Raw genomic sequence first — 16,899 nt, forward strand, 5'->3', positions numbered from 1 at the left:
AGATAGAATAATAAGAAGGAAAAGGATAGAAAGTATTCAAAGGATAAAATAAAAAGATTAAAACAATCGAAAGGATGAAAGGAATACAAAAGATTAAAAGCATGAAAAGAAAAGAAAGGATGGAAAGAATAGAAAGGATGGAAAGACTAGAAAGGATGGAAAGAATGGAAAGAATAGAAAGGATGGAAAGATTATAAAGAATGGAAAGAATGGAAAGGATAGAAAGAATAGAAAGAATGGAAAGAATAGAAAGGATGGAAAGAATTGAAAGAATGGAAAGAATAGAAAGGATGGAAAGATTATAAAGAATGGAAAGAATAGAAAGGATGGAAAGAATAGAAAGGACTCTATAATTTATCTATATCTCTCCTCACTCGTATGAAAGATGAATTAACTGAAACTATATATTTATATATATATATATATACAGTGTACACATTAGAGAAATAATCTTGATTAAAGATATTTAATGCAACATTTAGAACAAATCTAGTCAAATTACTGAAATTTCAAACTGAAACTGGAGCTTAATGCAAATGCAATATTTTTGTAAAAGAGAAGATTGTCAACGTGATTCTGAGTAAATCTTTAATTTAAAAAAAGGGATAATCCCTTCAACTAAAAATGAATAACCTCTTTGATTAAAACGGGGAACAGCCCCTTTAATAAAAAAGAGGAACAACCCCTTTCAACTTTTTCATGATGAACGATGGCGCAAATGTTTTGCTATCTGAAACAGGAAGCTGTAGAAATTCGCGTGTCTGCACTTCATCATCAAGTTATTAAAAGAATTGAGTTTTACCACTAACTCTACTTTTCTAATCCATATATTTGAGCTATGCGACTCAATGTTGTAAACCTTTGAACAGCTTTACATGTGAACACCATTAGATTGCAAAATAATAGCGATTAGAAAGTTTAATTCCTTTAAGATAGAAAATTATTGATATATCAAATTTTATTTTGATTGAATTCTTTAATTAAAGTTTAACTTGGAATTATGTTAGCAATCTCTCTTCAGCTAGAAAAGCCAAAAATTAAAAAAAAAATAATTTTTAACACTTTAAGTTAAAGTTTAACACTTTAATTTCACTTATAAAAGCAGGAACTGCAATCTAGAGAAAAGGTTGAGAAGCATTGTGAATTCACACTAATAGGTTTGGGACGGAGAGAGAGAAGAGGAGAAGGAGAACTACTATCCCTTGTTGTTGCTCAGCTTGGACTGATTGTATGGAGATGGTCCAGGAGATGGATATGGAGACGGATATGTGGTTGGAGGGATACATCTCAAAGCTTCAATATTTATACCAGGAGCAGCCATTGCCTACATAAATAAACTAATATTGCAAAAAAACATATTTAAATCACACCTCTGCTGCATGTCACACACTCAGACTTTTCCCAAAAAAAGAATAAAGCTTTTGCGAGTTTTAAATCCCAAATCTTTGCAATCCAATTTTGTAGACCTTTGATATGTCAAGCTTTAAACTCTTAAAGAGAAAATAGTTTAAGTTTGAAATAGGCTGCAAAGATATAGGGATTAGAAAATTTTAGTTTGTTGTTAAAACTCTTTAAAAAATTCATTGCAGAGAAGGGGGGGNTGACATTTCATGTCTAAGGAAAATCTATATGGATTGGATCAAACTTAAATAGATTTGTATGAACATGAAATCTAGGTTAGACTCCTCTAAAGAACTAGGCTTTCAGGGCTATTCACACCCATTTTCTATTTCAATTGTGAACATTGTCTCTTTGTATACATTATAAAACAATAACAAAAAAGTTCGCGGATTGTAAAATACTTTTTCGTGGATTTTTTAAATTTGATAAAAATGGAAAATTTTGTTGGAGGCAAACTTTTGAAATTTTTACTATCCATAACCTTCCCTGGGGTCATGTGAGGTCCCTTAAAAAATTTGGGCCCGATCAGTTCAACCGTTTTGACGTTTATTGGATACAAACAAACAATCAGTAAAGCAGACAAGCAAAGTATATATAGTTTGTTTTCAAGTCTTAGTAATTAAATGGTTTAAATTAAAATGTAGTGTTTACGAAAAATTCTAGTGGACAGGTTAATACATATTTTGTATAGCATTTAATTGCAGGTAGCAATTTCAATATTACCTGATTTTTCAATATAGTTATTTATTGATAAAAATAAATTTCCCGGCGGATCGAAAAATCCAATACGATATCGAGTATTTATAAATCAAAAGTTAGCATATTTGAATAAGTATACTCATTAACCATATATTCTATTCTTTTTTGAAGGAAAATATGATAAAAAGTTTTTTGGATTTAAAACAAAGCAGAAGATATATCTTGAAAACTATTTGTTATGAAAAATGTTAATCTAAGAAAAGGCTTAACATTTCGCCTAATTATATTGAAACTCATTGTGTTTTAACTGAATTAACCCAACAAAAATAAATAATTGATGGAACTGTCTACTTGGATAAATTAGGAATTGGTCTCATGTAAGGAATTGAGTCTTTACTACAAACTCGGATTTTCTAATCCCTATATCCTTGAAATCCAGTGTCCTAGACCTAAGATATTTAAAATTATGAATTCAGGCCATCCATTAATCTATTTTTTAAATATTGCTACCAAATAAGTATCAACCCCCCTTCATTTTTCGCGAACACTCCCTTTAAGAAGACAAAGTTTTATAAAACTTAAAGCAAAGAATCTAACCTTGAGCAGTAGTAGTTTCTGAACTTGTTTAAGCTCTGCAGCTTGTTGTCGGGTTCGTTCTCTCTTCTTGTGATCAACCTCGTTCCTCCACAACCTGCAGAACAGAGTTCTAATTGAAGCTGATTATTCGTCACAAACTTTAATATTCTGATCATAATATCTTTGCAACCTGATGTTGTAAATCTTTTATATGTCATTCTATGGTCTAAGACGTCCGGTCACAAAGATAGAAGGATAAGAAGAGCAGAGGCGACTGATACTTTTCTAACTCGTAAAGTAGAATTTTATTTACAAGTCCCAATGCCTATTCGTCACTAACTCTAATTGTCTAACCCTCATATTTTTGTAAACTAATGGTGTAAACCTTTCATATATCATTCTATGGTCTACGGCGTGTTTGGTTGCAAAGATAGAAGGATTGGAAGATTAGACTGGTGACTTATTAGTTAATAATTAATAGAGTAGAATTTTATTCGTCACAAACTCTATTATTCTAACCCTCATATCTTTGCACCTGATGGTGTAAATCTTACATATATCAAACTATGGCGTCAGGTTACAAGGTTTAGAAGTTTAGATTAGCGGTTTAAAGGTTGCAAGCTCTCAAGCAAATATTTTTTAGAAATTTTGTCAATTACTAATTAAAAAATAAAGCTAAAAACAAGTGCTTTATGTTTCCAAGATGTACATGTCAAGGGCTGCAAAAAAAACAAAGATGTTTTAAAGCTGTTTGAGCCAATATCTTGAATTTGTCGACTTTGAAGTTTTTTTTTAAAGTTAAAGACTTTGAAAGAAATCACAGTTTTTGTTTGCTACATATTCATATGAAAAAGAGCCCCCTTAACATGTTGCCAGCTAGGATTGCCTGACTTTATTAAATATTAAACAATACAAAAATAGAATATTTTACCAGAAGAGAACTTGAAAAAGTAAATGATAAATAATTCAAAATAGAAATATACAAAGATTTCTTTTTCTATTATTGCATTTAATATTAACGAAGGTTAGAGCGTCGGTGCTAAATCACACTGTATTTCCGACCTCCAAAAGCATTCTTCCTTGTGTACTGTCAAATGTCCCCATGTGCCTTAGAACTGAACTTTTACTTTCTTATATAAAAATTTCAACCACCATACTTCGTGCAGTATATCGTGTACCGCATGTAAACTTCCTTACAGACAAGGTTAAAATGCAAGGAAAGTTAATTTGTAAACAAGAATTGGCATCAATGTTCGTTTGGTATCCGAGGAGGTTAAAAGCATTTAATTTTTGATAATTTTGATAATTTACATGATAGTTTCCTATGACCAGAATATTTCATTGATTTTTTATGTGAAAGATGGATCCCATGTCAGTCTTCGACATCCGTCTTGTGTTTACATTACCGCCCAGAGACAGTACACTGCAGCAGTACAAAAGATGCGTGCACCTTTTATAATAACTTTCCTTACATTATAACCTTGCTTTCAGAGAAATAGATCATCCCACAAGGAAGAAATACTGCCTTTTTAAATAAGAAATACTTACGAAAAAGGAAGCTTTTGAACGGCGGACTATGCAAACCTTTAAATTAAGGTTTAAGTCATAATATCTGTAAAAAAATTGTTCATTCCTGCAGTTGAACCGTAAAGGGGGGTAAATGAAGTCATAAGTTTAAGATACCAAATGTTTTCCCCAAAACCTATCTAGTCCTATCTTGTTATATTTCTTCGGCATTTTTAGATCTATCCTGATTATTTTTAGATATACACAGATCTAATCAGATGATTTTTATATTTATCCAGATCTATTGGATTCTTTTTAAGTTGTGTACTTTACAGGGGCGTAGTCAGGAATTTTTCCAGGGGGAGGGCTTACATTTTTTGTCTTTCCAGGGTGAGGTCTGAAAACGCCCTGAAATTCATAGTTTTCACGGGTTCAGGGGGGGCTTAGTCATCATACCCCCCTGACTATAGCTCTGGTACGTTAAGATAAAATGTAGGTGGTGTTCCTCTAAATCTGTGAAATTAAAGGGACTGCTAGCGTAATTGCGTAATAGCAAAGATTGCAATGCCCGATTCACAACGATACCCTTAAACGCTTTGTCTGATCAAGGATGAATTAGATATTAATGTTTATGTTTCTGAAAACTATTGGATTTTTTACTGTAGGTTTCTGTACAGAAGTAACTTGCGTATTTTTACTGCATGGAAAACATCTTACAATTATCAGAATTAAACACTTTTGTCTAGAAAAAAAACAAATATCTATATTCCGCATTATTGAACCGTTTTGAATCAGGCATTGCCATCTTTGCATGGAGTGTATCACTTGAAATTAGGCTTACAGTCCCTTTAATGCATATCATGAATATCTTACCTGTTCTTATAGTAGCTGGCGAAGCTGTTTACCACAATAGGAATAGGAAGGGTGAGAATAAAGATCCCTGAGAGAGCACAGAAACCTCCGACCAGTTTTCCAAGAATAGTTTTAGGATTAAGATCATATCCTACAGTGGTTAGGGTCATGAGCCCCCACCAGAAGGATTCTACGAAGGTCCAGGAGTAGCAGGGATCCTGAGCTATTTCTCTCCAGCTCCGACCCATAACCTCAATACCTGTCTGGGAACAGTTTCTATCCTCTGGAGTTTCCTTCTCCGCAAAGTACACAAGACTGGAGTAGGTTAGGATTGCTACAGCTACTAGGACCAGGAGGAGTCCTAGTTCCTTGTATGCTTGTTGTAGGGTATAGAGTAGAGACTGTAGACCAGCAAAATGTCGGACAAGCTTGAAAATCCGCAATATTCTCATGACACGAATGAGCCGAACAATTTTCCCAGCTTTGCCAATAATTTCAAAATCCTCTAAACCCTCAAGAAGCAGGGAAAGGTAGAAAGGCACAATGGCCAATAGATCAATCAGATTCATCGCTCCTTTGATAAATTTACATTTCCTCGGAGAAACCACAAGCCGGAGAAAATATTCCAAGGTGAAGAATATCACAACAAAATTATCTGTATAACCAATGATGGCTTGAACTAGAGGATACTCAACCTGTCCTTGATCATTCTCCTGGAGCTCCTCTATAGTGGACACCACGAAGGTGACGGTTGACACTAGAACCATGGACAAGGAGAAGAAAGCAACGATCTGGGCTAGTTTACTGGTCCAAGGATACTCCAATGTGTTCCACAGCCATGATCTTGTATTTCCCCACCAAGTATTACCAAAATCCTCCTCCTCAGCCAACTCCATTTCTTTCTTCTTTGTTGCAATATCTCCGTCCTTCTCACTCTGACAGACGTCTATCTGAGGATAGTACTTGAGCGCACAGCAGGGTTCCATCATTAGCTCATCTATACTCCAGTACTCCAGGTCCCTCTGGAGAACTAGGGCACAACCTACCTCAACTGTATGAAATGTTCCCGACCTGGAGAAGGACTGAATGCATGCTTGTTATTGATCAAGAAATATGGAAATTATGGATTTATTCTGACGGACATTTATTAAGGAGACAAACAGATTAGAAAAGAATATTTTTTGTATTTTTTATTCTTGAAAAAAGTAATATTTTCAGATATTTTATTCTTTTTACGACCCCTTAAGGTCTCTTTATGTATATGTATATATATTTGGCTTGACCGATTAACGTCCAAACGGCTGAACCGATCGGGCCTAAATTTTGTTGTATGACATCAGATGGGGGTTTATGGCCGACCAAAAAATAAAACTTATCTCGATTTTCTTTTATGGGAAAATCTGTGAAATCCGCAAAATCTTACATTGATTGAAAATAAGGTTAAGTTAAGATTTCCAAATCAAGAAGAGGGGAAGTATCAAGGGAACGATGAGCTATGGAAGCCTTGTAATAATATATTTAGATGAAGAGTGTAGAAAGTAGAGGTAAACCTAACTTCTTAATATTTAGCAGGACGGAGAAACAAAAAACAAAACTTTTTATTTTCTCAAAAATGTTCTAAAGTTTAGTTGTTGTGTACACCACACAGTCAAAACAAAAAGTTATTTTCTATTTCTATTTTCATGAAATATACATGACAGTAAAAAAGACCACTTAAAGGTCGTATTTTATCTTGAAATTGTTTGTCAAATCAATCAAGATGATTTTAAAAGTCTACTGAACAAGAGACCCAGTAAAGAGTCATTTCCCGGCATGAATGACAGAATATTTTTTATAAAAACTATATTCACCAATTATAATGATTCTGGAATCTGCAAACTGTACCAACTAGACTAAACTGTAACCATGTACATACTTCCGTGTACAATGTATATACTATACACCGTACACTGCACGTTGAGGTGTTCACAAATTATTACTAATTTTAAAAATGGCGCGCGCGATTAGCGCGGTAACTTTTCCCATTGCAATACATACTGTGGGTTATTCCTGAAAATTTTTGGTCGACACATCCATAGATAAATAAATAAACATAGATAGCTTATGTACGCAAAATCACCAAGAATTGTACAGTCGGCGAACTCATACTTCTAGGGGTCAAAGTGTACTTCAATGATAAGCGGGGTGGTTTGGTGTTTTAATGGATTTCATAATAGAGTGTAAAATAACTCCGGGAATGAAATTATTTGAACAACAATATTTCACTGAGCAATATATATTGACAAGAACTGAAAAAGGACATGAGAAGGACTAAACAAACTTAAATTTCTCTCAACAGAACTCATGTACACCACAAGTACTCAATTACATAACAGCCAATGTTCACAACCGACCTAGTTAATCTATATAATAGGAATATCTTTAAAACATCTCTGTACATTCATATCTTTCAAGATGAAAAATGTCGTCTTATGCGCAATCTATCTTTATCTATGGACACATCTTAAATTCTAGGAAATAAAAAAATATGAAATTATTATGTTACATATAAATTTCTTCGTTTTCAATTAGAGAACTCTAATTCGTTGAAATTTTTGAAGAAAAAAATATTAAAAATAAATGAGCTAGGTCCAACAAAACCGTTCAAAATACTCATTTTTAGTATTCTGGATTTAACTCAGTCAATTTAAAACATTTTAACGGATTTCATCTTTCTGGACAATTACAAAGAAAAAAATATGTGACATGATAAATTCAGAAGAAAAATATTTTGGAGCTGTGTTAGTCTTTTCAAGCTTTAGCAGCGATTATATTCTAGAGATTTAGAGATATTGAGTTAAATATTTAGATTAGTTCTCACAGTACACATTAAAATGGGAAAAGCTACCGCGCAAATCTATTTTTAAAAGTTGGTCATCCGTAGACACCTGACTGCACTTACTTCACTGTAAATTGTATACTGTGCATACTATAATATACATACTCCATTGTACAGTTTACAATATGCTTACTACACTGTACAGTGTACAGTGTTCAAACTACATCAGTATAATGTGCATAATATACACTTTCCTCTGTACATTATACAATGTACATACTACACTATACAATGTGCATACTCCACTTACATTGTACATACTATACTGTACAATGTACACAGATTAATATTACCAAGTATGATGTAATTGTATAATCGTATGTATTAATCTTTTTCTTTTTCTCTATAAAATCATTCCCTGTATTGCTGCCGACCAGTAAAGGAATATTTTACTGGAAATCATGCTGGTTAAGTCTCGATTACTTCTAACATGAAACTTTAAGTTGTTTAAATGTAAAAAAATGTTCTATACACAATAATAAATAATCACGTAAAAACCTGTAATCTGAGTAATGTTGATTAAATGATTAAAGACAGCTGGAGAAATATTTTGATTTTTAAAGTGCAACAACTGAATTTTTTATAAAATGCTAAATTGAACAGAATATAAAATATTTAAAGAAAAGTTTCCTGATCTATTCTTTTGAATATTGGATCCGTATTTTAAAGTAAGAAATTTCCTCCCTTGATGTCGAGAAATATCAAGTCTCATGACATTAAATTAACTACAGGGTGTTACAATATACATGAATTTAGCATTAACAATGTGGTCTGACTTTTTTAAACCTGAGATTTTTGTCCCAGCTTCATTTTATTCAAAATATCTAGAATTATCGAAAAAAAATCTATGTTCTTAAAGATAAAAGAAATATAGACCACTACCACATTTAGAAAAGTATAATCATATTTTTAGCATTCTTTGGTCATAATTTATTTTAAAAAATCATAGACAATTCCAATGTCGTCCCTCAGTTTCCATGTAGGTTGGGACACTCTGTAGATTAAATAGTACGACAATACATGTCAAATTTAGTTCTGTACAATATGGTCTGTCACAAAAAAAGATACTAAGAATAAATATTTTGTGGTTTTAAAACTTTATAATAATCATTTAATCTTCTACTTTCTAATATAATTTAATTTAATTTAAATTCTGCAAATAATGAAATCAACAACAAAACGTAAAGGCTGTTTTTGTGAATTTTTCAAGAAAAACACATTTTTAAAGTTCTCATTTCATCCACACGTGGCCCACCAGGGTCAATTACCATGGCAAATATATTCTTTTCGGTTTCAACTGTTTGAAGATTTTGAAGACTTCGACGATTTTTTAGAATAAAAACAGACAGACAAGAAAATGTAAAAAGGTTGCTATTGTACTATGTACATGAATAAATCTGTAGCTTGTATTCTTCCTGTACATATCCAGTATTGCGGGGAAATTGTTCGGATTTCTATCAAAGAAATATTCTGGTGGTTCTCCTAATTCAAAATTATAAATTTACAAAAAGTTTACAAAATTTTGATAAACTTTCACACACCTGGAGAAAGTGTTAATCTTTAAATTTAAATTTCCTGAATATTGATCCAAAGTATGTTTTTCATAATTTTGAATTACCTGGAATAAACTCTTCACAGTACATGAGAATATCTCTGAGGTTCTCTGCTCTCATAATCTTGCCAAGTCTAGTAGATGGATACTGCTCCAGGTGCTTCTTTTTAACCACGAACCTGTCTCCTCCAACATCAAGGATCACATTCTTCTCCGGAAACTGATTTTTCTTTCGGAAAGATCTGAAAATCAAATATTTTTATTTCTTTCAGAGAGAGATTAGAAATATCGTTAGTGTGTAAAGAGAAAAGTAAAACCTGAAAAAATCACCGATTCTTTTTTCTTTTTCTGCTTCTTCAATTCTTAGTTGTTCTTGTTCTTGTAGCTCCAGGGACTCCACGATGAACTCTGTTTCAACCTCCAGGGTGATCAAGTTCTCTTCGCCTTGTCTCTCTACTAAACTTGTTCCCGGAGAAAGATATTTAGACGTTCTTTCTCTACTATGTTTCCTTGAACCCTGATCAGTTTTAGTTTTAGATTTCTTGGATTTTTTGCTGACACGACCTGTCATAGTTCCTTGATCTCTGGTTTCTAGAATTGTATTTTTAGATTCTAGTTCTTTCATCTCTAGATAATCAGGCTCACGGGACACTTCTAGAACCTCGTCTGTAAACATGCATGTATCCGAGTTATCAGGTTTCACAGCAGTTCTTAGGGTGGAGTTAGACATCTCCATATCATAGAGAAGATCTGCATCAAAACTATTTACTTGTCTATATCCAGACCTCACTGGGAACCCAGGCTCAGAACTTTTGAAGCTCATGCTTACTGCTTCAAAACTAGTTTGGTTGGAGTAATTGAATTCCGTTCCTACGTTTGTCATTTCACGAAAACTTCTCCTGGTAACCACTACCCCTTCATTACTCTGAAACAAAATTTTAAAATGAAATTAATCTATCCTGATATTTGATATTTTGGATTTTGAATATCGATGATAGATTAAAAATGAATTTATCCTTTATTTAAACCTAATGTGAATATGAAGGGAACGGATTAAATTTCAGATAAAAGTTTCCAAAGCAGAATTTGAACTGTCCACAACACTACCCAATCATTTTATTTTTCTGCAGTCTCATCATAAAAAATTCCAGATTTAACGAAATTAATTTTCAAAATTGATCCCATTATTGCACACCATTATTCCGGTTTCCCTTCGAAACTTGCAAAAATTATTTTAATATTTTGTTGAAAGTTGAAAACTGAAAATTGAATAATGAATGACTGATTGATGGTATTGTTCTTCAACACATTCATCATTCTTTTCTAAACCTTGCCCACAACCTCAACCCTGCACCAGCTCTTATTTTTTCCTTTATCCTTTATTTTATATACTTTATCCTCATCCTTCATCATCTTTCATCATCCTTTATTATTTATCATTTGTACTTTATCCTTCATCCTTTATCATCTATCATAATCCTTTATTATTTATCATTTGTACTTTATCCTTCATCCTTTATCATTAATCTTTGAATTTATCCTTCATCCCACATTTTAATTCTTTATTCTTCACTTTCATCCTTCATCCTCAATCTTATATTCTTTATCCTCATCTCTTTTAACATTTATCACTTGTACTTTATCTTTCACCATCAACTGTTTGTACTTTATCCTTCGTCATTCATCGTTTATCATATGTACTTTTTCCTTCATCCTTTATCATTTTCTATTTTTAATTTAATCCTTAATCCTTCATCATTTATTATTTTTACTTTGTTCTTTATCCTTCATCATTTACCATTTGTTTTTTATCCTTCATCATTTATCATATGTACTTTATCCTTCATTCTTCATCATTTATCATTTGCGGTATATCCTTCATCCTTCATACTTCGTCCACCATTCTTTGTCTTCGTCCTTTATCCTTCGTCCTTCAGCCTTAATCCTCCATTTTGTATCTTTTATACTTGATTTTTAATCGATGGTGTATTTTTCTACCTACGCAAATCTGCTATACTCCACTTCTGACCTACGTCAAATCCGCTATACTACACATCCGACCTACTAGCACGTGGTTTTACTGGACTTGTGGCCGCAGCGGCCGGCCTCATAGCCTGTCCTAGCCGCGGTGCTCGGCCTCCTAGCCTATCCTAGCCGCAGCGCTTAGCCCAGAAATTGTCTTAATCTAACCTAACCCTCAAATAAAACAAAAATAAACAGCTAGCTTAGGTCCAATATTGCAGTAGGTCGGAAAATTAGTAGGTCAGAAGTTCAGTATAGCGGATTTGCGTAGGTCGAAAAATACACCATCTTTTTAATCCGTCATCCTCAATTTGATATACTATATTCTTCACCCTTCCTTATTTAACGTTGTCTTATTTCTTCTTTTTACTTCGTTCTTCGGCTTTCATCCTTTATCCTTTTTCCTTTGTCCTTTGTCCTTTATCCTTTGTTCTTTGTTCTTTGTTCTTCTTCCTTCGTCCTATGTCTGTCATCTTTACTCTTTTTACATTCATCCTTTATTTTTCATCCTTCATCCTTTACTTTTCCTGTTGTAACAATTATAAGTTGAATGAATCTATAAATAATATTAATAATATTTTCTATCCATACGGAACTCTATTCTCAGGGTATATCCTGGAGTAAGCAGTTTTATATCTGAGAAGCATCTGGTTTATCACGTGACTATTATAATTGTGTTTCTATTACATTTTCTATTCTTTCCATCCTTTCTATTCTTTCCATCTTTTCTATTCTTTCCATCCTTTCTATTCTTTCCATCTTTTCTATTCTTTACATTCTTTCTATTCTTTCCATCCTTTCTATTCTTTCCAGCTTTCTATTCTTTCCATCCTTTCTATTCTTTCCATCTTTTCTATTCTTTCCATCCTTTCTATTCTTTCCAGCTTTCTATTCTTTTAATCCTTTCTATTCTTTCTATTCTTTCCATCTTTTCCATCCTTTCTGTCTGAGAGTTTATCTAATAAAGTTCAAAACGGGCCTAAATATTTTAAGGACTTGACATTAACCGAGCCAGGAAAGGTTATGGCCGGTCAAATTCTAAAAAAAAAGTTTGAAATCCAAAATTAAATCCGAAAAATCTGCGAAATCTAAAATTATTATTTTTTACTGTACCAAGAAAAATTGGGAAATTGGAAGAAGGAAAAGGAAGAGGGGCCATAGCTAGTCTATTTTTTAGACACGTCTCCCCTCCTTCTACTTTTAGAAAATACTGCTGGTACAATGTATTTAGAAATAAAGTAATCTATTCCTTTTGTATCTAGAAAACAGAAAATACTCCTTTAATTTATACGCAATTTTTTTCTATATTAGCGCAGGGATCCAAATTGTGCACGTTGCGACGCTTCAAAGTCGACCCGGTTTTGAAATAGATGAACAATTTTGTTGACTGTCTGCGCTATATGAATATGAAAAAACTTTTCTTTTACATTAAACCTATTCTTCTGTGAATACAAAATCATTTCTCTTTGTAAATAAGAATCAGTTCTTTACTCCTTCTTCTCATAGAATCTGCCATTCGTTCAAATATTTTTAGAACAATATAAAATATACCTACTCACCCCCCCCCCTCCTATTCTCTTACATTTCTTCTTAACAGAGCTCAGTGCCTACCCCCACCCCTCTTATACTCTTTGTACTAATTATAGACGTCTTATTCAATTATATTGTACTTTGGGAAATTAACCTAAATACAAAAAATTCCTTGATTTACACAAAATTTTTTATTCATTTACAGGGTTTATAGAAATCAGTTAGATACACCAACTTAAATTTTATAAATCATATATCTTTGAAACCTTTTATCGTAGAACTGTTTAAATTAGGACTATTTGAATTTATAGTTATAAATATCAAAGGTCGACTTAGTCACTTAATAGGGTTGAAAAGATAAATGGAATAATAAACCCTGAGGAAGTGGCTAGAACTCAGTTAGTTTGTTAGTCAGTTTTTTTTATACGATCCAAATATTCTTTACAGTCCTTATTTCTTTACAGCCCTTTTTCCTTTACAGTCCTTATTTCTTTACAGCCTTTATTCCTTTACAGCCCTTATTCTTTTACAGACCTTAATTCTTTACAGCCCTTATTCCTTTACAGTCCTTATTACTTTACAGCCCTTATTCCTTTACAGTCCTTATTACTGTACAGCCCTTATTCCTTTACAGTCCTTATTACTTTACAGTCCTTATTCCTTTACAGCCCTTATTTCTTTACAGTCCTTACTTCTTTAGAGCCCTTATTCCTTTACAGCCCTTATTCCTTTGCAGCCCTAATTCCTTTACAGCACTTATTCCTTTACAGCCCTTATTCCTTTACAGCCCTTATTCCTTTACAGCCCTTATTCCTTCACAGCCCTTATTTCTTTACAGCCCTTATTCCTTTACAGCCCTTATTTCTTTACAACCCTTATTTCGTTACAGCCCTTATTCCTTTACAGCGCTTATTTCTTTACAACCCTTATTTCGTTACAGCCCTTATTCCTTTACAGCCCTTATTCCTTTACAGCCCTTATTTCTTTACAGCCCTTATTTCTTTACAGCCCTTATTTCTTTACAGCCCTTATTTCTTAATAGCCCTGATTTCTTTACAGCCCTTATTCCTTTACAGCCCTTATTACTTAATAGCCCTTATTCCTTTACAGCCCTTATTACTTTGCTGGAATTTTATCGTGTTTATTTAATCCACAGAATTTCCACTGCATATTCATTAATTTTAGTTTTTACATTCAGAACACGTTTTCATCCGTCTCATCCTGACTCTGACAATCCACCCGTACTTTTGAACTTTTTTCGTCCAGTTTTTTTTTTACAAATGTTCATCTTTTTTCAGAAGTCACATGGTTCATATCATAAATTGTAACCATGCACTCCTAGTTCCAATATCAATATTATCAACTCCACTAAACTACACTTACACTGACCTACCCAATTCACTCCAAACATCCTATGTCATCAAACCCTATCCTCTCCTAACTCAACGAATCTTAACACATCAAAACCTATTCTCTCAATTCCCAACCTATTCTAACACACTAAAACCTATTCTTTCTAATCCAAACAAATCCTAACAAATCAATTCTATTCATACCCAACCCATCCTATTTTCTCCAATCCCAACCTATCCTAGAACACCAAAACCTATTCTCTCTACTCTCGACCTATCCAAGCACAACAAAACCTATTCTCTCCAATCCCGATCTATCCTAGCACACTGAAACCTATTCTCTCCAATCCTAATCTCTTCTCTTCAATCCTAATATTAAATAATGTTATTTTCCGACCTCATAAAATTCTTTCCAGATCAGATATCTCTTAAGAAATGAAAAAGTTTTCAGATTTGATTGACACACCTTTGCAGATTGAGAAATAAAGAAAACTTTATTGGAACTGGAAACTAAATAAGATGAGATAGAAATACTAAACCATCGAATACGTCTTTCATATATTCCAACATGCTAGTTGCTTACTCCCCTGAGAAGAGAACGGACCTCTCTTCTAGCGGTCCCTGCTTTATAGTTTGGGGGAGCGCTGCGTTTAAGACAAGACTTCATCGTTAGCCTGGTGCAGCTGAAACAAGGATTTTAACCCCTGATGGGTATACAAGCCATGCACAACAATACTGGACTGCAGTGGAAGATTCCTCTCAATAGGGCTTTAAGGCTTACAACTCCCTATTGTTCATAAGGGGTGAAGCTATGGGTTTTCCTTAAAATTCCCCTAAGTCGGAAAGACTATAACACGAAGGACAACAGGGAGCAATCCCTTATACCCTTCCTCCTATATACAAAACTCCTTATCTCTCTCCTGCCTGCTCCACAACTCGATGTCAAAAGAACTTTTTGGAGAGGCCTCAAAGTGTAGAAACAAGAAACAAGAAGAAAAAAGAAAATTGAACTGGGAAAATTGGAAGGGAAATCTCTTGATATTAGAGATGGGGGCTTGGAAGATGTTCCCCCCTCCCTCCACTGGGGAGGAGGGAGGGGGGTGAGATGATCATTGAGAACTAAGAAGAGGACAATACAAGGAGTATTATAACTAAGGAGAGTTGAATACATGGAGTATTAGAACTAAGGAGAGCAGGGTACAAGGAGTATTAGAGCTAAGGAGAGGTGGATACAAGGAGTATTAGAACTAAGGAGAGGAGAAACAAGGAGTATCATAACTAAGGAGAGCAGGATACAAGGAGTATTAGAACTATGGAGAGGTGGATGCAAGGAGTATTAGAACTATGGAGAGGAGGATGTAAGAATTATCGTAGTAGACCACGTAGTTGTAATTTGAAAAAAACTGTTAATACAAAAGTCGTCTTGGTTGCATTGAATTAACGATGCCCGTGGAATTTTAAAAACACTTTGATTTTTTTTCCTTTTAATTTTGAAACAAAATGAAGATCGAAATTTGAAGAGAAAAATTCGAAATTGTTTAGCCTATGTCACCCAAGGGTTTCCTCAATTTGGTCCAACCGTTCAACCAGCTATATCTAACTTATAAATCTATATTTACGGGCAAAGAGCTAGATTACACCAAGGATGTAAACAAGGGTCAGATTTTTTGGCCAGAGCTGGTTAGCCAGTTATTGCATCTGTTTTTTTTTACAATAAAACCAGTTTGATATGCTATTCTTTTACGTCACAAAACAATAAAAATCTTGTCTCCCTTTTCATATTTCTAATCTAATAAGTTTCCTGTTGTGTAACAGAGGTCGTCCTTGTTAAGTAAATCTTAATTGCCTTTTAATACATTCCTTAAAGGGACAGTAAAGTAGCCCCACATTGAAATAATTAGATGTCTGATTCTCAAGGGTACCCTTTAAATCTTTCAAAAAAGTAACATGCGAATTTAATCAGTAGAAATACGGCATGAAATGGCAAAAAGAGTAGAATTAAGTCGAAAAAAGTGTAAACCCGCCATTTTGTTTAATTGTTTACATTCTGAAGGTTTACTAATTCACACATTTGTGCTAAATATAACCTTTTGGGCCCTGAAACATGTTTTTTTTGGAAAAAAATTTCTTGAAAATTATTTAATTTTCACTAAATCCATTGACAATCTGTCATGCATGCCCGAATGCATGACATAAGCTTTACTTTACATACCAGAGTTCATTTCAGCATAAGCTTTATAAAAGAAGAAATTTTAACGGATATGGCCAATGATCCTGACTGTATTATTGTAATGTACTGCGTATAATTTGTGAACATTTACATGAATCGTACACTTTGAACTCATATTCATGCTCAAAGGGACTGAACAAATTCATCCCGAGGGACAGTCTTATTTCCCTTCTATTCTAATCTCAGTTCTGTGGTTTTAAATGGATTGAAAATTCTTTGAATTTATGACAACAGCCCCTTCAATACGAAAAAACGTGGTTTGATATTTTGATTGTTTGTCTTGCATTTTTGTTTTGCCGGA

The 16,899-nt window shown here is 33.5% G+C and overlaps 2 protein-coding genes across 2 annotated transcripts in view; one reads left to right on the forward strand and one right to left on the reverse strand.

The window, feature by feature from the left end:
- The window catches only part of LOC111704767 (uncharacterized), a gene marked incomplete at its 5' end in the record, with an annotated part of 29,092 nt that overhangs the window by 3,735 nt on the left and 8,458 nt on the right, over nucleotides 1–16,899 (forward strand).
- LOC111704774 (potassium voltage-gated channel subfamily F member 1) lies at nucleotides 424–10,385 on the reverse strand. Its single transcript, XM_023477120.1, has 6 exons — nucleotides 9,782–10,385; nucleotides 9,531–9,706; nucleotides 9,328–9,394; nucleotides 5,056–6,105; nucleotides 2,698–2,791; nucleotides 424–1,324 (listed from the first exon to the last, which is right to left on the reverse strand). Exons 1-6 carry the CDS (start codon nucleotides 10,345–10,347, stop codon nucleotides 1,196–1,198), a joined length of 2,082 nt encoding a protein of 693 aa, XP_023332888.1. The 5' UTR covers nucleotides 10,348–10,385; the 3' UTR covers nucleotides 424–1,195.

The sequence above is a fragment of the Eurytemora carolleeae genome, unplaced genomic scaffold, assembly GCF_000591075.1.
Source record: "Eurytemora carolleeae unplaced genomic scaffold, Eaff_2.0 scaffold2, whole genome shotgun sequence".
In the NCBI taxonomy this organism is placed as follows: domain Eukaryota; kingdom Metazoa; phylum Arthropoda; class Copepoda; order Calanoida; family Temoridae; genus Eurytemora; species Eurytemora carolleeae.

What these genes read in the sequence shown, in the direction of transcription:
- LOC111704774 (XM_023477120.1), bottom strand. Translation starts at nt 10,347, where the DNA reads ATGACAAACGTAGGAACGGAATTCAATTACTCCAACCAAACTAGTTTT. An exon ending in AGAATCGGTGATTTTTTCAG is followed by an intron (nt 9,707 to 9,781) that starts GTTTTACTTTTC and finishes TTTGATTTTCAG; the next exon opens with ATCTTTCCGAAAGAAAAATC. An exon ending in CTGTGAAGAGTTTATTCCAG is followed by an intron (nt 9,395 to 9,530) that starts GTAATTCAAAAT and finishes ATTTTGAATTAG; the next exon opens with GAGAACCACCAGAATATTTC.